The 22,919-nt window shown below is 45.8% G+C and overlaps 1 protein-coding gene across 1 annotated transcript; it reads left to right on the top strand.

Annotated features, from left to right (window-relative positions):
• Positions 1–516: 516 nt before the first annotated feature.
• Positions 517–22,405, top strand: ILF3 (interleukin enhancer binding factor 3). Its single transcript, XM_040414951.1, is given in 21 exon segments — positions 517–645; positions 6,539–6,602; positions 6,680–6,915; positions 7,001–7,187; positions 7,951–8,098; positions 9,299–9,390; positions 9,804–9,899; positions 12,085–12,196; positions 12,273–12,370; positions 12,541–12,652; positions 12,834–12,944; positions 13,477–13,676; positions 13,757–13,897; positions 13,974–14,111; positions 15,272–15,445; positions 15,522–15,660; positions 16,257–16,316; positions 21,054–21,373; positions 21,375–21,479; positions 21,821–21,934; positions 22,040–22,405. Coding segments are annotated over 20 exon segments (2,703 nt in total). The 5' UTR covers positions 517–645; positions 6,539–6,599; the 3' UTR covers positions 22,157–22,405.
• The last annotated feature ends 514 nt before the right edge of the window (positions 22,406–22,919 follow it).

Consider the following 22,919-nt stretch of genomic DNA (forward strand, 5'->3'; position numbering starts at 1 on the left):
GAGAACATGACTGGTGGGTGACAACACCGAGGCTCATCCTTCTCGTGGTCACCCCGCGTGGTTGGTGGTCACTTCCTTGTCACTCAGCCACTAGCCCCCCATTGATCAGACTTCGATGGCATTTCATAAAAAAACACGATAGCAACGACCGTTAGTAAATCTATTGCATCTATAGTCTTCTTAATGCAATTCACCTAGACAAAGCCACTTTCAGTGTAATATTTTATTGTATTTGCTGACATATGACATATAGGGGATTCTATCGAGAATTCAGTACACGCTCCACCACCACCGCTTCTCAACGGGGCCTTCATTGTTCTCTTAGCTACAAGCGTGATTCCGCCGCCATCTTGCAAGCAGCGTCACCAATTCTCTCATCCAATCACAAGCACCGTGCGTTCCAAGCCTCGGCTGTGATTTCCCAGCTACCAATAGAGACGGGGAACGTCATCGTCGAGGGGGCGGGACATAAACTCCACTATATAAACTCTTGCGCTCGGCCGCTTTCTTTCTATCCCACGTTGCCAGGCGCTTCCATCGTTTCGCGCCAGTCCTTGTAGTCACGTGTGCGGGATTAGCTAATCACGTTTCAGCTCCTCCTCCCGCCGACCGTTTAGTTGCGCAGTCAGGCCGCACATCCCCGGGGTAAGTCTGGACTCGCTGAAGCGCCTTTTTCGATAGTGTTGGTCGGTATTTCGGTCGTCGCTGAGGTAAATGTTACCGTATTTTTTTTTTACTTTAGCGAGACGTTCGCGTGCTCGGAGTCTATTAAGGCGCTTGTGGAATAGCAGCCGCCATTTTCTCTTGTGAGGGACCGGCGCCATTTTGTTTTACCTCGCCGGTATTGTCTCCCACTGCGGTTTTCTATTTATTTTTTATTCTTTTTGCGGTTTTTATTGTCTTCCGTTCTAGTTACCTATTGTCTGGCGTGTGTAAGATGGCTGCCGGGGAATAGAGCCGCACGGGGTCTCCTCCGCCGGCTGCAGGGGCTTTTGTCTGAGGCGCAGATGATGGGGGTTGTACACGGGGCTGTGAAGCGACTGGGGCTCTGCCTTTGTCTCCTATCGTGTGTAATGCACATGTATGTTACACGTGTGCCGTCTGGGCGCTTAAAGGGGAACGCACCCTGTTTTATATTTTATTCCTTTCATTAATTGACTTTATATATTTGTATAGCAAATATAACTTTATATGTACGTTAAAGGCGAGGATTATGTTGCATAATATAACACTTTTAACCCATTCCACGCCTGATGTTATAGTAGTGGTTGCAGGCTACAATGGGTGTACAGTTTTGGCTGCTCCCATCCCCCTCTGACCTGCCCCGATATTGAATGCACCTGGGTGTAGTCATTGTCCCTCGTGTCAGGAAGTTGTGTAATCGTTATCCGTGCGTCCACACTTCTACATGCTACAGGTTTGCAGCATGGAGATCCCCCTTATAACACTTGTCTGTTACTACTGGGGCCCCTGCTGGTCCTGAGAACAGGGGCCCGTTCCCCACACATGCCTATCCCCAAGCTCTTGTACCTGGCTGCCTCTGTCAAGCTTTCTCTTAGGATCAGTGGTAGTCCCCCCCCCCCCCCTTCTAAACTGGGCACAACCCCTTTAAATACCTCTAGTCCACTAAAATTATGTTGATGACCTATCCTTAGGCTCGGTCATTAATATCAGATGGGCGAGGGTCCGGCACCTGGGATCCCACTGATTAGCTGCTAGACCATGTGATGTCGGATTCATCCGTCACATGACCTACGAGGAGGTTATTACTAGTCAAATGAATGGGCCTGAGCTGCAACACCAGACACAGCCACTATGTAGTGTACGGCGCTGTGCTTGGTAAGCTGCCGGGTACTGACTATGCCCACCAGCCCCCTGATGCCTCTCGGACCCCCGCTGATGCGATAACAATGACCTAATCTTGCAGAGTGGTCATTGTGATCGCTTCCTGGACCGCGCAGGGCTCAGGCTCTTCTGTTTACAATCACACACTGCTGGGAGGAGGCTTCCGCCCGGCAGTGTGTTCGGTGACGTCTCCGGCTCTGATGGGTGGGCTTTAGTGCTGCCCTAGCCGTTTTTCTGGCTAAAGCCTGCCCATCATAACCGGAGACGTCACCGGGCTCCATGGTAGCCCATGGGGATCCAGTAAGTCACCGGATCTCCTGAAAATGCCTTTGTCCTGCGTGGTTTATCGCAGCGCAAAGGAGAGCATCGGAGCATGAACTGCTCCAATGCCCAAGTCAGGGGGGGGGGGGGGGGGGGGGGTGAACATGGAGGTATGTCCGGATTCAGCTCTGAAGCCGGACAACCCCTTTAAAGAGGACCTTTCACTAGAATAAAACATCTAAACTAACTATACAGACGTGTAGAGCGGCCCCCAGGGATCCCCCTGCACTTACTATTATCCCCGGCGCCGCTCCTTTCTCCGGTTATAGCCTCCGGTATCTTCATAGTTAGGCTCCACCCAGGGGAACCTGACGGGGTCTCCTTCTCCCAGGCTGTAGCGCTGGCCAATCGCAGTGCTCAGCTCATATCCTGAGAGGGAAAAAAAACTCTCAGGCTATGAGCTGAGCGCTGCGATTGGCCAGCGCTACAGCATGGGAGAAAGAGATGCCGGCAGGTTCCCCTGGGTGGAGCCTAACTATGAAGATACCGGAGGCTATAACCGGAGAAAGCGGCGCCCGGGGATAACAGTAAGTGCAGGGAGATCCCTGGGCGCCGCTCTACACGTCTATATAGTCAGTTTTAGGCTACTTTCACACCTGCGTTCAGGTGTGCGCTCCGTTTGAAGGGGCTCACGAGCGGTCCTGAACGCAGCCGTCCGGCCCCAATGCATTCTCAGTGGAGGCGGATCTGCTGAGAATGCATCCGCCTGCCAGCGCTCAGCCTCCGCTCAGTGAGCAGACACCTGAACGCTGCTTGCAGCGTTCGGGTGCCCGCCTGGCCGTGCGGAGGCGAGCGGATCCGTCCAGACTTATAATGAAAGTCAATGGGGACGGATCCGCTTGAAGATGACACCATATGGCTCAATCTTCAAGCGGATCCGTCCCCCATTGACTTACAATGTAAAGTCTGAACGGATCCGCTCAGGCTACTTTCAGACTTAGAAAATTTTCTAAGTTATAATGCAGACGCATCCGTTCTGAACGCTAGTGTGAAAGTAGCCTTAGATGTTTTATTCTTGTGAAAGATCCTCTTTAAGCTGCAGATCTCATACTTTGTAGTGCAGTGTGTGAAATCCACTGCAGAAGCTCTGCCCCATGTGCCCTGTGGCCTTGAGCACGTTTTGGCAGTGGTATTTGTCCAAATCAATGGGTGTTCTGGTGGTGCAGGGTCCTGAGAGCCCCAGCGGGCCCCCCTGCTGCTCATGTGAAGGGGCCTTGGACAGTATCACATGGCTGACGTTTCTGTACAGATTCCCGTGTCCCCTACGGACTGATATTTGCAGTTTTGGCTGCAGTTCATACAGACATGTGTTTTTATAACTTTGCATTTCAATACTGCTTTCTAGGGGTTTTCCCATCTTGCTCTCCTCCTCTGCTGTTCACTTCCTGGTTTCCTGCTGCTGAGGCTGGAGGCGGGGCTTAGGCAGTGAGGGCTGGCCACGCCTCTTCTGATATCACTCTCCTGGCGTGCTCCTTCATGTCTCCTATGGCCACCGCTTCTCTCCTGAATCTCTGGGCCGTGCTTGTGCAGAAGACATATTTATTTTTATTTTTTTAAACCCAGCCGGTGGCTCATTGCTGTCCTGAACGCACACGCTGCATACGCAGAGCTTATTTCTTTAGTGCTGCATACAGGGCATGCACATTCAGGCCTGCAATGAGCGGCCAGCTGGGGGAAAATAAAGTGTCTTCTGTGCAAGCGCGGCCCATGAATATGGGAGGCGAGCGGTGGTTCAGTGCCCTGATCACCTGGCACTTGCTCTATAGACCCGCAGCTGAAATCAACGGCTTGGTCTTGTGATGTGAATTCCCATCTGATCTGTTGATTGTGGACGTGTCCTTTGTGATCCGCACCTGGCTTTTACTTCAGACCATGTGGGGGGAGATGCAAAGTGCTGTGCCCCGGTGACAATTTACAAATCTTTAAGAGCTGTGAGCATCTTGTGGCTGCATTGGGCTTAAGATCATATTTCGCTTTGCCTCTATTGAGCTGTCGGCAGCCTTTGTCCCGCAGGGAGACGCTCCTGAATCTTCTGCTTCTCATTGTCTGAACCTGATGTCCTCTTCATGCTTCCTGTACTGAGTAACAAACGGCAGATTGTGTCCTATGGGTCAGTGTATTGGGCTGCGTTCACACTCTGTTCTACCATGTGTTGTAAGGTCAGATGGAATCCTTTATAGTCCTAAGTACACATGTGCAGTGCCCCTGGTGTTTAGACCTGGTACTGCAGAGTGCTTGTTGCTAGACATCTCCATTTGCCTGGCAGTGGGTAAACACTCGTCTAGCTGCGTATCTTTTTTCCTTTTGTGTGAATAGCGGTCTGTGAGCTCAGCCTTGGTCTCGTACTTTCTGGTGGCTGTGGTTGGGAGATTCATTTCTTCACCTTCATTGTCCTAGACATAAGGCTTCTGCTCCTGGTAATCACCTTACATTGTAGGGTATCTTCAGTTTGCATTCACATTAGTATCTATGTGCAGCTCTGAAGGTCACGGCAGCTTTGTAATGTCATGTAGCGAGAACGGCGGAGTCCTTATGCTCATTACTGGAAATGCTGCGTGCTTTCAGTCACTGGGCAGAAATGAATCTGGTTTAGGGTTCTCACAATACCAACACTTTGATTCTATTTCGATACCATAAAAAAGTATTGCAATACTCAATACCATTCAATGCCACGCGAGAATAACAGCACCATGGAACATCTGGGCCATAATCAAACCGTCCGATCCGATTTTTTTTTTTTGGGGGGGGGGCAAGGTGACTAAAAAATGGCAAACGCACGGTTTTTCATTTTTCTGTTAAGGAGTTCACCACAGGAGTTTTTTCAAAAAAAAATATTGTAATAGTTTGCACTTTTTTGGGTGTGGTGGTATGTAATATGTTTGTTTTATATGTAAACTTTTTTTTTTTTTTTTTACTATTAAAGGGCTTCTGTCAACCCACTAAACCTTTTTTTTTTTTTTTGCTTAATAATAACCCCTACACTGCGATTTATCCATACATAAGTAAAATAATAATTTTGGTTCAGTAGAATTTGCTAAAACCCTATTTTTTATAATATGTAAATTACCTTGCTACCAGCAAGTAGTGCGGCTACTTGCTGGTAGCAGCCGCATCCTCCGATGGTAATGACGCCCCCTCCGCTTGTTGATTGACAGGGCCAGCGGACGGGATCTTTCTCCGCTGGCCCTGCCTGTTTTCATTCAATATCTGGCGCCTGCGCCGCGGCCGTGCCTATCTTCAATCGGCGCAGGCGCACAGAGGCGGCCATTCACTCGGCCGCTTCATCCTCAATGCGCCTGCGCCGGGTGTAGATGTGACGTCATCGGCGCAGGCGCATTGTGGATGAAGCGGCCGAGTGAGTGGCCGCCTCTCAGTGCACCCCAGTGTAGGGGTTATTATTAAGCAAAAAAAAAAAAACGGTTTAGTGGGCTGACAGAAGCCCTTTAACTATTTTCCCCCTTAGGGGCTAAGACCTGGGATCTTCATCCCTTGTCCTATTCCCCCTGATAGAGCTCTGTTAGGGTGACTAGGACCTCACTCTCCCTGCTGCCCTGTGCATAGTGCACACAGCAGCAGGGAGATTATCCTTGCTGCCATGGTAACCGATCGGAACCTTGAGATTACACTGCTGGGGCTCCGATCAGAAGCTTCTACCAATGAGGGATTGAGGGGACCCTGTGCCCACTGCCATCAATGATTTTAATGATGGGGGGTTGCAGGGGGCGTGCTGTGCCACCACTGACGCCAATCACATAGCTGGCACCCAACCTCTGACTGTGCTGCGATCCGCGACAGTTAAATCCTCAGGTGGCAGCGCCCTGTGATAGAGGTCGGGGGCCGGCTATGTGATTCTGCCCCGCCCCTCTGCTGCTGAGAACATGTGCTGACAGCAGTGTGTGCCATGTTCTGTGATACTAGGCTGCTCAGTAGTGCAGCCTAGTATCTGTAAATGTCAAATCCTGGTATCAAATTGATGCTGGTACAAAAGTAGCGATAATGTGATACTCACTACAACCCTAATCTGGCTATCTATGACATTGTTTAATACAATCACTCGGCTAAAGTGTAGTACAGACTGGAATTGTGTTTTTGTTAAAGGGGTATTACAGCTTACAAATGTCATCTCTAAAGTCAGGAGGGTGTGAACTATGACCAGCATGACCCTTAGAGGGGGGTGATGAGAACTGCTATAGCATTGCATTACTGTCTTTTGCCCTCCAAGGAACATCAGCATGGCTCCATTCACTTTGGAGGATGGACTAATGAAGTGACGGGGTATCCTAGTGATTTAAATACCCTTGTAAAGCCATGAAAATGGATTCTGTGCATCATCCTATGTTCATATTTAAAGGTTGTGTTTTAATCTTTGCAGGTCGGCTTTAATTCCTTGAAAGGATCCTGTTGTGTATTTCCCATCCATACAGACTGCGACAATGGTGAGTGGAGTAGTGTGTGACGGACACAACATTGCAGGTGCCATGACCGATCCTAATCTCTCACCTTAAACTTGCAGCGTCCCATGCGCATCTTCCTGAACGATGATCGCCATGTCATGGCAAAGCACTCTGTGGTGTATCCAACCCAAGAGGAGCTGGAGGCTGTGCAGAACATGGTGTCTCACACAGAGCGGGCACTGAAGGCGGTGTCAGACTGGATTGACCAGCAAGAAAAGGTTAACACTGGAGAAACTGTCCAGCCAGAAGCTGATATTGCAGATATTGCAGACACTACAGAAGAGGGCAAGGAAAGGTAAATATCCTCCTTGTTGGTGCCACCTATAGCTGTGAGGTTAGCTGTAGATGTCCCCTAATAAACCCAATGTTTCTTTCCACAGCACTGCTGACTCCAAATCTGGCGAGAACTCTACAAGGACTCTTCGTGGTGTCATGAGGGTTGGACTTGTTGCCAAAGGACTTCTCTTGAAGGGGGATCTTGATCTGGAACTGGTTCTTCTGTGCAAGGACAAGCCCACCATCTCTCTCCTGAAGAAAGTCTCCGACAACCTTGTTGTTCAGTTTGCTGTAAGCCAGGTTTTCTATCAACAGGACTGACAAAATGCAGTGTGGTCTGCAGGCGGCACGTTATAGAGCAGGAGACGCTGAGCAGATTGTATATAATGTATGGGAAACGATTCAGTAAAGCCTGTAGCTTTCAAAATTTTTATCTTTGCTTTTTTCACTTCCTGTAAAGATCTAGTGGTTCAGGGAGGTGTCACAAGTGACGTTGTCTCTGGCTGCAAAAAAGCAAAGATACAGATCTATAATTTTTACTATAGATGTATAGTTTTTGCTGAATCTTTTCTCGTAAAACTATCTATCTGCTCCTCCTGCTCCATAACATGAGACTTTCAGATTGTATTTCATTTTGTGGTCACAGGTCGTCTTAAAGGGGTTGTCTGACTTCAGAAAATGGCATTTATCATGTAGTGAAAGTTAATACCAGGGACTTACTAATGTGTTGTGATTGTCCATATTGCTTCCTTTGGCTGGGTTCATTTTTCCATCAGATCATACACTGCCTGTATGACCACCCTGTAATCCATCTGCAGTTGCCGTGCTTGCACACTAGGTAAAAGCTCCTGCCTATGACCACCACTGATAAATTACAGGGTGGTCGTATCTCCTGGGTATCAGCAATGAACAAAGTGATGGAGAAATCAATATATTAGTAAGTGCCTTGTATTAACTTTCCCTACATGATGAATTGCATTGGCTGGAGAGACACAACCCAATACCTGTACCTCTGCCTCAGGTCTAACCTAGCATGTGCCTTATTGACTTGTAGTCTGTTTCGGAGGAGAAGTATGATGTGTTGCCCAATATCCGAGAAGCTTCAATAGTCATCAAGAACACCAAGGAGCCACAGCTGACTCTTAACATCCGCTTGACATCGACTCTGGTCCGTGAGGAGGTGGAGAAGTTGAACGCCGGAGGTACGGATGGCAGCAAAATGGCTGCAACCATCACTCGCCCCTCTTACTATTAAGCCCATCCCCCTCTTGCAGTCCCATGTAATGTTTTACTCTGCCACCTAATCAGTTTTGCAGTACTCTAGTTTATAACCTGTAACAGCATTGGCTGGGCAGTGTATATACTGTAATACTCCCCCCTTTCTGGGCCTTGCTGCCAAATGTCTTGTAACTTAGTGGTGCCCTGTGTGGATATTACAGTCTCTTGCATACAGTGTGACCTGGGCCTGCTTTAATGTTTCCCGTGTAGGCCCAGTTGATGCTGTGTTCAGTTGTAGTTGAGGATGTATTTCTAGTTCTTGCATGTTCTTTTAAAATGGGCTGTATGTGTTGCAACAAGAATATCTGAAGGCATCTCTATGAAAGCGACTTCTCAGCATGCTTAATTCCAGCAAGTGACTGCGTTCTGGATAAAGTTAGACTCCCTACACTGCTGGTGTCTAGTGTATAAAAAGCCTCAATCCTTTAGAAAGACTTTCCCAGTAAATGGGCTAGCCTTCTCTAAAACCCTGGTCTTCTTGCTGCAGCACAAACTGCTTCCAACATGTTGTGCTTCTGATGATATATATACTGCTATATGGTTCTGACATTGATCATGTATCAAGACTTCTAGTTTGTCGATTTTTAGGGACGCTGGACCTTTGACCAACAGGACTCTCTCTGTCATGGGCTGTGGCCAGGGCAGTCGAGCTGGGTGGAAGGTTTAGTGCAGTGTCAGCCATCAGTTGATCTATATTCTTTCCTTCTCTTTACTTTCTTGTTCTTTCACTCTCTTATTGCTTTAAAGCAGCATTCTGGCATTAGTTTCAGATTTTCCGCACAGAAATAAACTGCAATGTGTCCTGATAAAGTCAGATGTAATATTTTAAATGATCTGTGAGCAAAATCGCTCTTAATCGACTACATTCCAGCCTTTGGTTCTTTATGCAGACTGCTGCTTTATTGCATTAGGCATGTCATATTTTTTTTTAGTCTTGAGTAATGTACAGATGCCGTGGGAGGCTGGGGATGCCCGATGTCTTCTGTTAGTGCAGTTTCCTAGGGTTATTATGTAAGCAGTAGTACAGAGAAGCCCCACTGCCCTCTGGAAGCTGCCTCATCCCCTGTCCACCTGACAGACAACCCCTTGGTCAAACCGTGCCTTGTCTTCTTATCCATGAATAGAAACGCTATCAATCAGCGATCCTCCGGACGTTCTGGACAGGCAGAAATGCCTTGCTGCATTGGCGTCACTCCGACACGCCAAGTGGTTCCAGGTTTGCATTTTATTATTTCTGTCTTAAAAGTAGTAACTTGCCATTTGTAATTTTTTTTATTTTTTTTGTACTTTAATTTTAAAGCAGCTCACATGTTTTTAGAGAATACTTTAAGCAAACACAGTAGCTGTGCTGAAATGGCTCCTGTCACCTAACAGGCAGCCGCTGACGAGCGCAGTGAAATACACCTCAGGGATACATTATGCTTAGATATTAGCTGCTGCTTTGTTCTAAGAGTAATTCAGCCATAAGTACACTAATTGCTAATGTAACATACATAAGGCTTATCCTTAAACATAGCTTACATTTACCCTTGACAAAGTAGCACTATATGTCTCAACTTATTTTTTTTTCTTTTTTCTGGCTTGTGTTGGTGTAACTTTGATTACTAACCGGCTTTCTCCTTGTCCCAGGCTAGGGCAAATGGGCTTAAATCCTGCGTTATTGTAATCCGTGTGCTGAGAGACTTGTGCACCCGTGTGCCAACCTGGGAACCTTTAAGAGGATGGGTATGTATTGTCTGTACGCTGTCATCACGTGTGATGTGTAGCTTGTTTTAGAATTAGAAGTGGTGCTGAAAGAAGCCATGTACAAGGCGACAAGCTGTAATAGAATTCAAAGGTCTGCACAATTGTAGTGGACTTGGAGGAAATTGTCTTGGACGTCAAGTTGTAGCAACTTTATTAAAGGCGTGTATTTGATGTGATCTCCCACCAGGCAATTATATATTTTTCAATAAATCGAAAATTAAACAAACTATTTCAATAGATCAGTAATACAAAACTTCCTACCCATCGTTTTTGTAGCTGTAATGCAGGCAATGTGTCTACATGGTAACACATTCTGTGTAGTGTAATCTTGCAGTTTTATTCATTCTGTTTGGTTAGTCTACTCTCACTGTTGTTTTGGCTTCTCGTTTGTGAGATCCGTTCAGGCCTCTCAGAAGCGGTCCAAAATGGATCAGTTCTACCCTAATGCATTCTGAATGGAAAAGCATCCGCTCAGAATGCATCAGTTTGTCTCCGTCTCCATTCCGCTTTGTAGGTGGACACTAACGCTGCTTGCAGCGTTTTGCTTTCCGTCTGATGAAACTGAGCCAAACTGATCGCTCCTAACACACAATGTAAGTCAAAGGGGATGGATCCGCTTTCTTAGGCACAATAGAAAACTGATCCGTCCTCCGACTTTCAATGGTGGTCAAGACTGATCCGTCTTTGCTGTGTTAAAGATGATACAAATGGATCCGCTTTGAATGGATGCAGATGTTTGTATTAGGGCTCTTTCACACTTGCGTTCTTGTCTTCTGGCATAGAGTTCCGTCGTCGGGGCTCTGCCGGAAGAATCCTGATCAGGATTATCCTAATGCATTCTGAATGGAGAGAAATCCGTTCAGGATGTCTTCAGTTCTGGAACAGAACGTCTTTTGGCCGGAGAAAATACTGCAGCACGCTGCGCTTTTTGCTCCGGCCAAAAATCCGGAACACTTGCCGCAAGGCAGGATCCGGAATTAATGCCCATTGGAAGGCCTTAATCCGGATCCGGCCTTAAGCTAAACGTCGTTTCGGCGCATTGCCTGAGCCGACATTTAGCTTTTTCAGAGTGGTTACCATGGCTGCCGGGACGCTAAAGTCCTGGCAGCCATGGTAAAGGGGAGTGGGGGAGCAGTATACTTACCGTCCGTGCGGCTCCCCGGGCGCTCCAGAGTGACGTCAGGGTGCCCCAAGCGCATGGATCACCTGATCACATGGACACGTCATCCATGCGCATGGGCGCTCTGACGTCATTCTGGAGCGCCCCAGGAGCCGCACGGACTGTAAGTATACCGCTCCCCGCTCCTACTATGGCAACCAGGACTTTAATAGCGTCCTGGCTGCCATAGTAACACTGAAAACATTTGGAAGACGGTTCCGTCTTCAAATGCTTTCAGTACACTTGCGTTTTTCCGGATCCGGCGGGCAACGGAAGTGCATGCCGGATCCCAACAACGCAAGTGTGAAAGAGGCCTTATCTGAACGGATCAGTCTGTGCAGATCCATGACTGATCCGCACCAAACGGGAGTGTGAAAGTAGCCTTAGTTGGCCAATGGAAATGGAGGACATATAGCAGAGAATGTCTACAGGATTGCATGGAGATCGCATTATCTGCATTAGAGCTGTAAAAACCCGTAGAACATCTTTAAAGGGTATTCCAGCTGTTAGAAGTTATCCCCTATCCTACCACAGGGACCACCACCAATCACAAATGGGGGCAACGTACCCCCACTCCCCTTTGAAATGAACAGAGCAGCCTGTTGGGCTTGTGTGTGGCCGCTCCTTTAATCTCTATGGGAATTCCAGAGATGAAGAGCTGTACTTGGTTATCTCCAGAATTCCCATAGAAACCAAATGCTGCACGCATGCTTGACCGGTCGCTCCATTCTTTTCAGGAGGTATGGGGGCCCTGTTGTGATCGGTGGGGATCCCAGCGGTAGGAACCCCACCGATCTATCCTGTGGATGGGAATACCCCTTTTAAGAGCTATTAGGAAGTTTTCATTGTAGATTTAGACTGAGAATGTCATGCAGTTAGAAGGTATCTGTGTTTTGCAGATCCACAATTTGTGGACTGCTAAACAGATATGTTCGTCTGAAAGAGCTTGTAACTTGTGCCCTTGTATCATACTGAACAGATGTAATTATTTATTTTCCCTTTCAGCCTCTTGAATTGCTTTGTGAGAAGGCTATTGGAACAGCCAACCGACCCATGGCAGCAGGGGAAGCCTTCAGGAGAGTCCTTGAATGCCTTAGCTCTGGAATTTTAATGCCAGGTTAGTGTGGTTGTTTTGGGTGTTTTAGGTGATTTGGTTTTATTGTATTTTTTTAAATATAAAATGTGTTTTTCAGATGGTCCTGGTTTACATGATCCCTGTGAAAAAGATGCTACAGATGCGCTCGGACACCTAGAAAGACAGCAACGGGAGGATATAACCCACAGTGCTCAGGTATGAGACCCTCTGCTTTCAGTGACCAGTCTGCATGGTGCTTATTCTTTAATAGAAGGGGTGGTGACTGATGGGCTTTCTACTAAAAAATCTAATGGAATTATTGAGTTGATAATATCTAGTGTGGGTTGCATTTACTTATGGCTTCTAACCTGCTGTTTCTCTTTCAGCACGCTCTTAGGCTTGCAGCCTTTGGTCAACTGCACAAAGTTCTGGGGATGGACTGTCTACCCAATAAGTTGGCTAAAAGGACAAAGCCAGAGCCTACCATTGACTATACAGGTATGTGACTGTTCTCTTTTAGACTGGATTAACGTGCTTAAGCCAAAAAGGGAAAGCTACTTGTTTTATACCTCCATGCCTTTTTCAGTATACTTTTGGCTTTAGACTGTAATACTCTAGCTTTGCCCTGATCTTTAAGAGCCGCTTTATATAATGACCTTGTTTTCTGTTGCTTTTACAGTCCAGATTCCTCCCAGCACCACCTATGTTATACCAGCTCTGAAACGACCAATGGAGGAGGACGGAGATGACAAATCGCCAAGTAAGAAGAAAAAGAAGATTCAGAAGAAAGGTATTTGAGGGGTGTTAGGCAGGGTTCTACTAAACTATCATCCCTCTCAAGGCTAAGCTTCTTGCCGTGGGTATTTCCAAATTGGTTTTAGAGTCCACACCTCAAGCTTCCTGAGAAGTTTCCCTTGAGAGGGGAACTTGGCATAAGATTTATTAAGAATTTAAATTTTAGTTGAAGACAGCAGGATTTGGTAACCTACATATGTGGCATGGGATTGGCTGTGAAGGGCATTAGTCCTCAAAGCTAGTGACTTGTCATCCTAATAATCCATGACGTTTTTTATAAATCTATTTTAAGATTGTTGCTGTGAGTCGTGCAGATTATTCCCTTCAGCGTCATTGGCAAACTATCTAGAATTGCTGCTTACACAGGACAACTGTCCTATTGGCACTGATTTGTGAGAGCTTTGGAAGTTCTGGATATCTGAGTAGAGAAGCTGGTAGAAGTGTTTTATGATGGCTGTTTCTTTGGTCACATTCCTTAAGTCATTGCTTTGCAGTAAGAAGCTGAGAAACATTTTAATTTTGTGCAGATGAGAAGAGCGAACCTCCTCAAGCAATGAATGCCCTGATGAGACTAAACCAGCTGAAACCTGGTCTCCAGTACAAACTCCTTTCCCAGACAGGACCTGTCCACGCCCCCGTCTTTACAATGTCTGTGGAGGTGGATGAGAAGACCTTTGAGGCATCTGGTCCTTCCAAGAAGACTGCCAAGCTTCATGTTGCAGTCAAGGTTTGTGTACTGCATGCGATTCCTCAGTTGTCTCTCTACAGTTCTGGATGGGTAGAATAACTGATCCTGGTAAACTTTAGGTTTTGCAAGACATGGGACTTCCTACTGGCATTGAGGAGAAAGAGGAAGCCACTGAAGATGCCGAGCAGAAGCCAGTAATCCAGACTCAAGCTCAAAATGACTCCGCTCCGGGGGATAATGCTTCAGCAGACCAAACGGAGGTAAGTTTCCAGACAAGTAGTAGTATATAAAACTCGGCTGTTTATTTTGGGTACTGAATATTTTCACCCTTTTTAGGGTGCTAAACAGCAAGGACCTATTCTCACAAAGCATGGAAAAAATCCCGTCATGGAGCTTAATGAGAAGAGGCGTGGACTGAAATATGAGCTTATATCTGAATCAGGTGGCAGCCACGACAAGAGATTTGTTATGGAGGTAACTATACCCACAGTGTGTTGTAATTAGTAAGGGGCTTTGCAGATAATGGTGGTCTCGCTCCTAGACTTAAAGGGGTTATGCCATGGTTAATGTAAAAAAACCATGTAGAACCCAATACTTTTTTTTTCTAACAAAGCTAGAACCAGTCCTGTAGCTCACACTGGTCCAGAGATGTCCAGTTGCTCTGCAAATTATCTTCAGCTCGGCAGTGCATGGGGTGTGTCCTTTCTGCTGCAGCTCCCTCCATGTTACTGCCTCGGCTTCTAACGGAAGATATGGCTGGTGGCAGTTTTAACCTAGCACCTTCAATCTGCTCAGTGAGAGGGGCAAAATGAGGATGAACAGCAGGTGGCGCTAAAAAAAAAACGGGCTGTCACTACCGTAAATGGCATTTATTTTTTAGAGGGTTAATACAAGGCACCTACTAACGTATTGTAATTGTCCATATTGCCTCCTTTGCTGGCTGATTCATTTTTATCCCCCCCCCCCCCCCCCCAAAATCAAATTACAGTTTTTTATGGTTGTGTCCACCCTGCAATCCAGCATCAGGCTTGCACACTATAGAGAAAAGCACCAGCCTATGTGCGCTTCCGTGGTGTGGTCCCAGCCACTAGAGACCAGCACTTCCTATAGTGTGCAAGCACGGCCACTTGCAGGGTGGTCGTAACCATGGAAACGAGCAGTGTATAATGCGGTGGGAAAATAAATCCAGCCAAGGAAGCAATACAATCACAATATGTAAGTGGTTTGTATTTGTTATACTATTTATATGTACAGTTTTTTTTTTTTTTTCTTCAAAAGTGAACAAAAGGACTAGATTTTTTTTTAAATAAAGCTTTATTAGAATTGTAATGTTCTGGAAAGAACATTAAAGAAAAGTGGCTTGTATTTCTCCATCATAAATGCCACTCGCTGAAGTGAGACAACCCCTTTAAGTCTCATCCACATGGCTGTATTGGAGAGGTGTTAAATGGCACTGATAAACTTCTATTGGCCCAGTGTCAGTCTAACAAGAGAATGCATGCTTTCTTAGATGCTGTGGAGGTAGTCTCTTCTAAAAGCACTGCTTCTAATGCAGTATATCCCCCACCGTGTGTGCAGTCAGTTTAAACTTTGCAGCATCTGGTTTAACAATTTTGCTTTTCTGTTTTCGAAAGGTTGAAGTAGATAATGTGAAATTCCAAGGATCTGGATCGAACAAGAAGGTTGCAAAGGCCTATGCTGCTCTGGCTGCTTTAGATAAACTTTTTCCTGATTACACCACATACACAGAAGCTCCCAAGAAGAAGCGACCCCCAATGATGCCCAGAGGTGGCCCCAGAGGAGGAAAAGTAAGATGTGTTCTTAATTGAATCTTTAGTCTTTGTTCTGTTTTCTCCTTTTCTAAATATGCGTAATTGTTGACAGCATAACCAGGGCTTTGGGATGATGTACAGCGAAGTTCCACCTCCTCAAGGCATGCGAGGCGGTCGTGGCAGAGGAGGAATGAATCGTGGCAGAGGAAGGGGACGTGGATTTGGAGGCAATCATGGTTACGGGAATTCAGGTAATGCTGATTAATTACGAATTTAATATTCCTGGTGATCAGAACGTCCGCACTTACAGATGAAGATTAAAATGGATGTCTCTGTACCGTTGCCTTCTTGGGTGTGTTCACACAGGGAATTTTGACTCTTATTCTGCTGCAGTTCTTTGTATGCTGTGGAATATCTCGTGGCTTGGCTCCATTGAATGAAGATGGGCTGAGAGCAGACATCCTGTGCGACATAGTGGCATTTGTTCACACTGCACCAAGAAGGGACAAAATGCAGTGGCATAAACAGCTGTGACTGTTCCCTTAAAGGGAAACTATTTGCTGTCCTAAGGTCAACTAGTGACATACTGGCTCGCTTTATTTAATTGACTCGGCTGTTTTGCTAAAATCTTATGCTAAACAGCTTCAGCCCTTGCTGACCGATTCTCCATATTCATAAGCTTATGTCCCCGCCCACCTGCTGCTGACTCGGCTGAAAAAACTGTCAGAGGCAGGAGGGCGAGTGGAGCTGTGAGCTCATGAATATGGGCGCTAATTGGCATGTGCTGGAGCGGTTAGGACCGATGAGATTCCCTTTAACATTTTTTCCCTTAATCCTTTTCTTGTAGGCGGTTATGGCGGCTATGGTGGAAACTACAACTATCAAACATCTGCAACAGCTGGCTACAGTAAGTGTCATACACTGTAAATGCAAAACCTGTATAGCCAGGAAATTGCCACCATCTGGTGGGACCTGAACTTCAGGTCCATTAATTTATGGCTTCTCAGGCTTGTACCTAAAATGGCTCTCAGCTGATCTGAATACACATTCAGCCGTGCTTGCTTTTGCTTGCTTTTTGCGATGCATATCCTGGCTGGGGTCACAGGCACTTCTCCTGACTGGATGTAGTGGTGGGGTCCCACCCCACGTTTGGCTGAGTGTACCTCATACAGCTGAACGTGAAGATAGAGATGCACATCCTGTTGGGACTTTAGAGGAAGATGGTCATGTGACATCCCTCCCCAAATCTAGAATCAGTACTATTGAAGGGTAAGTACTTCTGAAAGTCTTCCGAAAGACCCATTTTAGGTACAGGCCTGGAGAAACACCTCTTAATCCTAATGCAAAATGATGCTTCTGAATTTCCCTTCCTGTAAAGATCTGGGCTCTTCAGTGTAAAGCGACACTTTCATGTAATTTCCTTTGGGTAACTTTCAGTGGATTTGATTTTTCTCCCTGCTGTTCTTATATTTAAAATCTTGTTGGTGTCAGCGGCCCTTCCTCCTGGTAACATCAATTTGTGAGGGGCCACAGACGCTACAAATTTTAGGCTTGGCTGGAACAAGGATGTATCACTCTGGAGCTTCTTCCACTCGACTACCAGTGTTCTGTCTTCCCATGTTTTTGTTTTTTCTCTCCCCCCTCTTCAGTAAAGGCTGGAGGGCAGGAATCCTTCTGGAAAGGCCACTTCTGTCATGTCACTTAGAACCAAAGCTATGGTTTTGTCCAGAAACTAGACATGTTACTGCACTTTATTACATCAAATGTTCATTGTTACGTGATTTAAACCTTGGTTTCCCTTTGCAAATTCAGCGTGCGCTTTAGTGCAACCACATGTGCAAATGTAAACTGGTTTAAAGGTAAACTGGCTAAAATAAGCTGCTTTTGCTGTTAACTGTTGGACTTTGACAGAAGCTTTTCTGTGGTTGATGTCTTCATGGTGTCTCCTTTTGAAGAACCTGATGTGTCCTCTTGTGCACAGTGGTTCCCAGGTGTAGATACAAACCGCAACCTACGCAGCTTTTGTCACTGTATCCAAATACTACAAGATAGGAGCAGCTTATGTGTTGGTTGGCTTTAAGTCTGCCCCCTGCCTTCAGATCGCAGAAGCAGTCTGGTTCTCAGTTTTCGGCTGACTGCATGCAGTTTCATTTCGCCGGAAATGGCAAGTTTGGACTGGATTATCCCAGTGATCTTGCTGGTTCCTGGTGGAAGTGGACTGCATCCTACTTGATATGGTTACAGCCCTTGTGACTGCTTCTCTGGTCTGTAGGTGCAGGGTATACTTCAGAGACGTTTATTCGGTAATAATGTGCGTTAATTCTGTCAGAACTTTTTACATTTCTCTGCTTTGGTTTAACAATGTGAGAACTCTCCTCACACTCAGTTGAGTATAGAAAAATCACACTTCCTCCCATCCGCTGTCACCACCCGGAGGAACCCCCGCAACAAGACTGTTCTTGTGGGGAGACAGGAGCAGAGAAATCTAAAATTTTTCGTACATAAATTATCTCTGGCACAATGGCCGATCTACAGAGGATTCTAATTTTATTTCTCTCTGCTGTCTCCCCCTTTTTGTAGGTGACTTTTTCACAGACTGCTACGGTTATCATGATTTTGCATCTGCTTAGACCATCTATAGCGTATTGCACCCACCCTCTCAAAACCCACAAACCAGCTCTTTATTCCTGACTGAGCTCCACCAGATGAAAGCTCTGCTGGTTTATTTTTCTTTTCCACATGCATTTTTTTTTAATTTTTTGGGAACTGTTCATTTCAAGCTTACAGCATTGTAAAACTGTGCAATTCTGCGCCTTACTTGAGAACTCCTTTCACAAGCGGAACTTGCTTTATTCAAGTCGGCGGTTGAAGTGTCATTTGGCCAGTCATTTCTCTGTATCGTCACGATTGGATGGTGTTGCCCCCTAATTACTGGAGACTTCCCCGCCCCACCCCTTCCATGCATTTTGTTTTTTTTACTTGGTTTTTATTGTCTGGAACTTGCAATTATTTTGCGTGTTCAGAATGTTTTAATAAATCTTGTATAAATGAATGTGGAAGTTGACACTTGTCATTGTAACATGGGAAGTGCATTAACACCCTTCTGTGAAGCTGCGTGACCTCACACTTGACACAATGTCCCATCGTGAAGAATAAAATGCCAGTCCAACCTCGTTGGTCAAGTGCTTCTGTAGTGTCGCCGTAGATCTGCCCTTGGCAGGGTTTGAAGAAGGAATTGTCGGTTCGGGGTTGTGAATATCACAAATTTAGGGTATTGTAGGGGAAAGATGGAAAGTAGGAACCATGTATGGGTCAGTGGCTGGGTTTGCAGCTGTAGCCTCCTCACTGGGTGCTCGATATACTGAAGATATCTATAGAGTAAAACCATTGGTGCACAGCATCTGTTGGCACGCTATGGATTACTGCTCCCTGTAGTCTCACTTGAATGAAAAGTATATGGACCCCGTCCAGGGCACAGAATCTACCGGATGAGTCCTCTCGGCTTCCTTTGTCACTGAAGACAAATTGCTCCTCTAGTCTAGGCTGCCACATAGTATGGCATTCAATGTCTTGGAGCAACATCTGAAGATGGAGTCTGCAGCTTTTCTGTGCATTGCAAAGGTGTGAATCTGCAGGCTTGAGCCTCATTCACATGTCTGTTTTCCATCAGCGATTGTGAGCCAAAACCAGGATTGGAGCCTCCACAGACATAATGTATAAGGGAAAGATCTGCACCTGGTTTTGGCTCAATATCACTGACCGAACACTGTGTGAAGAAGGCATTAAAGGCTATGTACACCTTTAAAAGCAATTTGATTGCATTTTACTCATTTTTGGCTAAAAATCGCTTTCAATTCTGTCACAAAAAGTTAACTAGTACTTTCACTTTGTGCTGTCATCTCTACACTATTGAGAGGTCATAAACACTTATTTAAGCCACATTCTTATCAGTAAGATAAGAGCTGAGCTATGAGTCTTTAGGAGGTCAGAGCAGAGATAAGGAGCCCCTCTGCAGCAAATAAAGTCCACAGGCTGCTACTAGAGCATGTCTGCTCTGTACAGAAAGACTTCATATTTAAGGAAGACTAATTGAAAAACTGAAATTTTAGCAAAATGAGTACAATGCATTAATAAAAAAATAAAGGTGTACATGGCCTCAAGTTCACACAGTATGTCAGTGCAGATTTTGTGGCAGATAATGTCCTGGATCCAACATACAAAACACAGAGGTCAGATATCTGATTTAGATGTGATACTCCCAATTCTTGCTTTAGCACAGACCACAAGACTCCATGTAAAGTGCTTTGATCCAACAACTGAGACTGAAAGTGCAGAATCAGAGTTCCCTCAGTTCATGAATACTAATCGGCTCATGGTGTGGAGCATGTACAGATTCTGAACTTGTGCTATGTGACATAATTGTGTGTGTATATATCTACACAACTTGGATCAACTTGTCTTGAAATAGTTGAAGGCACTTTACATTGTGTCCTATGGTCTGCCTAAAGTAGCATCTGTATGACTATTAAGATGTCATTCACTTTGCATGCAGAAAATCTGCAGTGTTCACAGTAACGCCAATACACTGAGAATCTGCCTTGTAACCATACCCTAGGGAGGCGCTGTGACATGTACTGCGGAGGAGGCAGAAATGACGGTCACCAGATGCTGTTGCTTTCTGTAAAGTAGCTATAAGACTTAAAGCCCAGCAGTCAAAAGATTTCATATCAAGTGCAGAGACTCCCAGCGATGGCCAAAATGAATGGGGCAGCAGTGCCTTGCCCCTCAGGACAGTGTGTGGTGTAGGAATCCATTGCGCTCAGGGGGCAGATGCCCACACCAGTGACTTATGTCACTGACCTAAGATTTAAGGTATCCTGGTGGAGTAACAGGAACAGAGCTATAAGAATCTCAAATTGTTACATGGGGAATGTAAAAAATCCCCCCCCCCCCCCCTTCCTCCACTGCATTTCTAGAGACATTTTTTCCAGACTTGCCTGTATGAAGAACTTTTGTGTGGGGGTACATATAAGTTATTGGGGTTTTACTTCTGTTGGCTTAGAGCCCAATTAAGAGATTATGGTTCATCTTTAAAGGGGTTATCCAGTAATTATGACCTACCCTGGCCACCTTCTGGCAAGTTCCAGGCTGGATATGATTGGAACAAACTTTGCTGGGAAAAGTGTTTGGATAAAATGTTCCCATTCCCTGATGGAAAGCAGGTATCTTGGGAATGAACAATCAAAATGATAGATGTCTGCTGAATTATATTATTCAGCTGGTGTCCTGAGAGTAAAGTTAATGCACAGCAGACCCTTCAGCTCAATTACATTAAGCCGGTTACTACTGGGTCCTGTGATTTGGAGCTCTGTTCACATTTGGCAATTACCCCCTCCCAAGTAATAGACAGGTTTTGCCTTGAGCCCTCCAGCCCTTGGGCTATAGCTCCTGATTCTCGTACCAGCACCATTCGGGAGGTGCCCGCTTTTGTTGGATCATTGCCTATGTATCATCTGTAAGTATTTTTATTTACTTTGCACGCAATGACTCAGGAGAAGTTTGACTTGTTTTGTACGTGTTGGCTACATATCTGTATTGTCACCGATTTGCAGGAATTCTAACTTGACAAATGTACTGTTTGCAGGCCAATTCTACAGCAATGGAGGTGGCTCTGGAAATTCCGGTGGTGGTGGTGGCGGTGCTGGCTCTGGTGGCTACAGCTCATATTACCAAGGGGAAGGATACTCCACACAAGCTGCTCCTAAACCTTTTGTGAACAAGAAACCACCAGCCCAACAGCAGCAGCAGGCCCCCCCAGTGCAGCAGCCGCCCCCAGTGCAGCAGCAGCCACCAGCACAGCAGCAGCCTGCTGCCCCACCCAAGCAGTCCTATAACCAAGGCTATCAGGCAAACCAGGCACAGCCCCAGCAGAGCTACAACCAGAGCCAGTATGGAAGCTATGGACCACCACAGAAGCAGAAGGGGGGTTATAACCAAGCTGCTCAGGGAACTGGTGGCGGCGGCGCTTATTCCTCCTATTCAAACTCTTACAGTGGTGGAGCAGCATCGGGTAAGACTTGCAGAGCATCTGTCTAAATCAGGCATGCTCAACCTGCAGCCCTCCAGCTGTTGTAAAACTAACTCCCACAATGCCCTGCTGTAGGCTGTTCGGGCATGCTGGGAGTTGTAGTTTTGCAACAGCTGGAGGGCCGCAGGTTGAGCATGCCTGGACTAAACGACCTGTTGGATTTTTTTCAGTTTCTACAGTGAATATCCATATTCTCACCATTTTAGTGCCTTGGGTGCTTTAAATACCCTCCTTGCATTGGGATGGAAGCACTGGGGTCTCTAAATGTACAGTGGATGCAGAAAGGCATTTATTGGTATTAATGTTTTCCCCTTTGTCCATAGGTTATACTGGTGGTGATGGCACTGGTGGTAGAGGTGGCAATTCCTATACAGCTCCAAGTGCCGGTGGCTACAATGCAGGGGCAAGCTATGGTGCCAACAATACCTCATACCAAGGTAAGGACTCTCCCATAACTTTTTTTACTTACAATTCCTGGTTCACTGAACTTTGTATAAAAAGGATCTAAAGTTTTTTTAATTTAATTACTTTTTTTGTTTAAGGATATGCGCAGTCCACTTACAATCAAGGTGCTGGACAGAACTACACCGCTCCCAGTACTTACCAGCAACCCCCAGCAGCCACCGCAAACTATGGCAGGAATGCAGATCACAGCATGAATTACCAGTATAGATAGACTCTCACCCCCTAAGCTGCCCCCTACCCCCAGTTCTGTGAAGTGTCTCAACATGCTTTATGTATTTTAATGCGTTAGTGTTTTCAACTTCATGTTGCATATTGTTTTTTGTTCCTGTTTTATAAGTGAAGATTTTATTTTAAGACGTGTCAAAAAGGGTTTTTGGTATGTCTCGTTTCATTCAGGCGTTTATCTGGAGTGAGCCGAAACATCATGATTAAAATAAAAAAATTTAAAAATTAAACTAGTTTCATGCGATTTATGTATTTCATAGGGACACTGTAAATTGCTGCCTCCATGTCTGTGTTGCTAGGAGGTGTGTGATGAGCAGGGCATCATCCTGTCATCTCCAGTAGTTTCGGAACTACTGCTCAACTTGTCCACTTTTAATTGGAAAAAGTTTTTGTTTTTCACACTAGCGGTAAAATTCTTCCCTGACTGAGTTGGGCATAACCGGTGCTGCTTTTCCCCACCGGAGCCCACTTACTATTCTGCCTGTTTCTGGCATTGGAGACTGGACAAAAACAGGTGCTGATACTGTAAAAATGTTTAACTTGTCAGCATATACTTTACATTGATGTGACTGCAGTGTTTTCATATGCAAACTTGCACCAAATGGATATTTTCTCATCACGGAGGACAGACAAATTATCAGACACCCAGTAGGTTTCTTCTAATTGATATGTACATCCCAGTGTCATGCCACCATCTAGGTCCTATCTATTCGTGAGCCAGGGTAGTCATTT

Source organism: Bufo bufo, chromosome 1, assembly GCF_905171765.1.
Source record: "Bufo bufo chromosome 1, aBufBuf1.1, whole genome shotgun sequence".
Taxonomy (NCBI): Eukaryota; Metazoa; Chordata; class Amphibia; order Anura; family Bufonidae; genus Bufo; species Bufo bufo.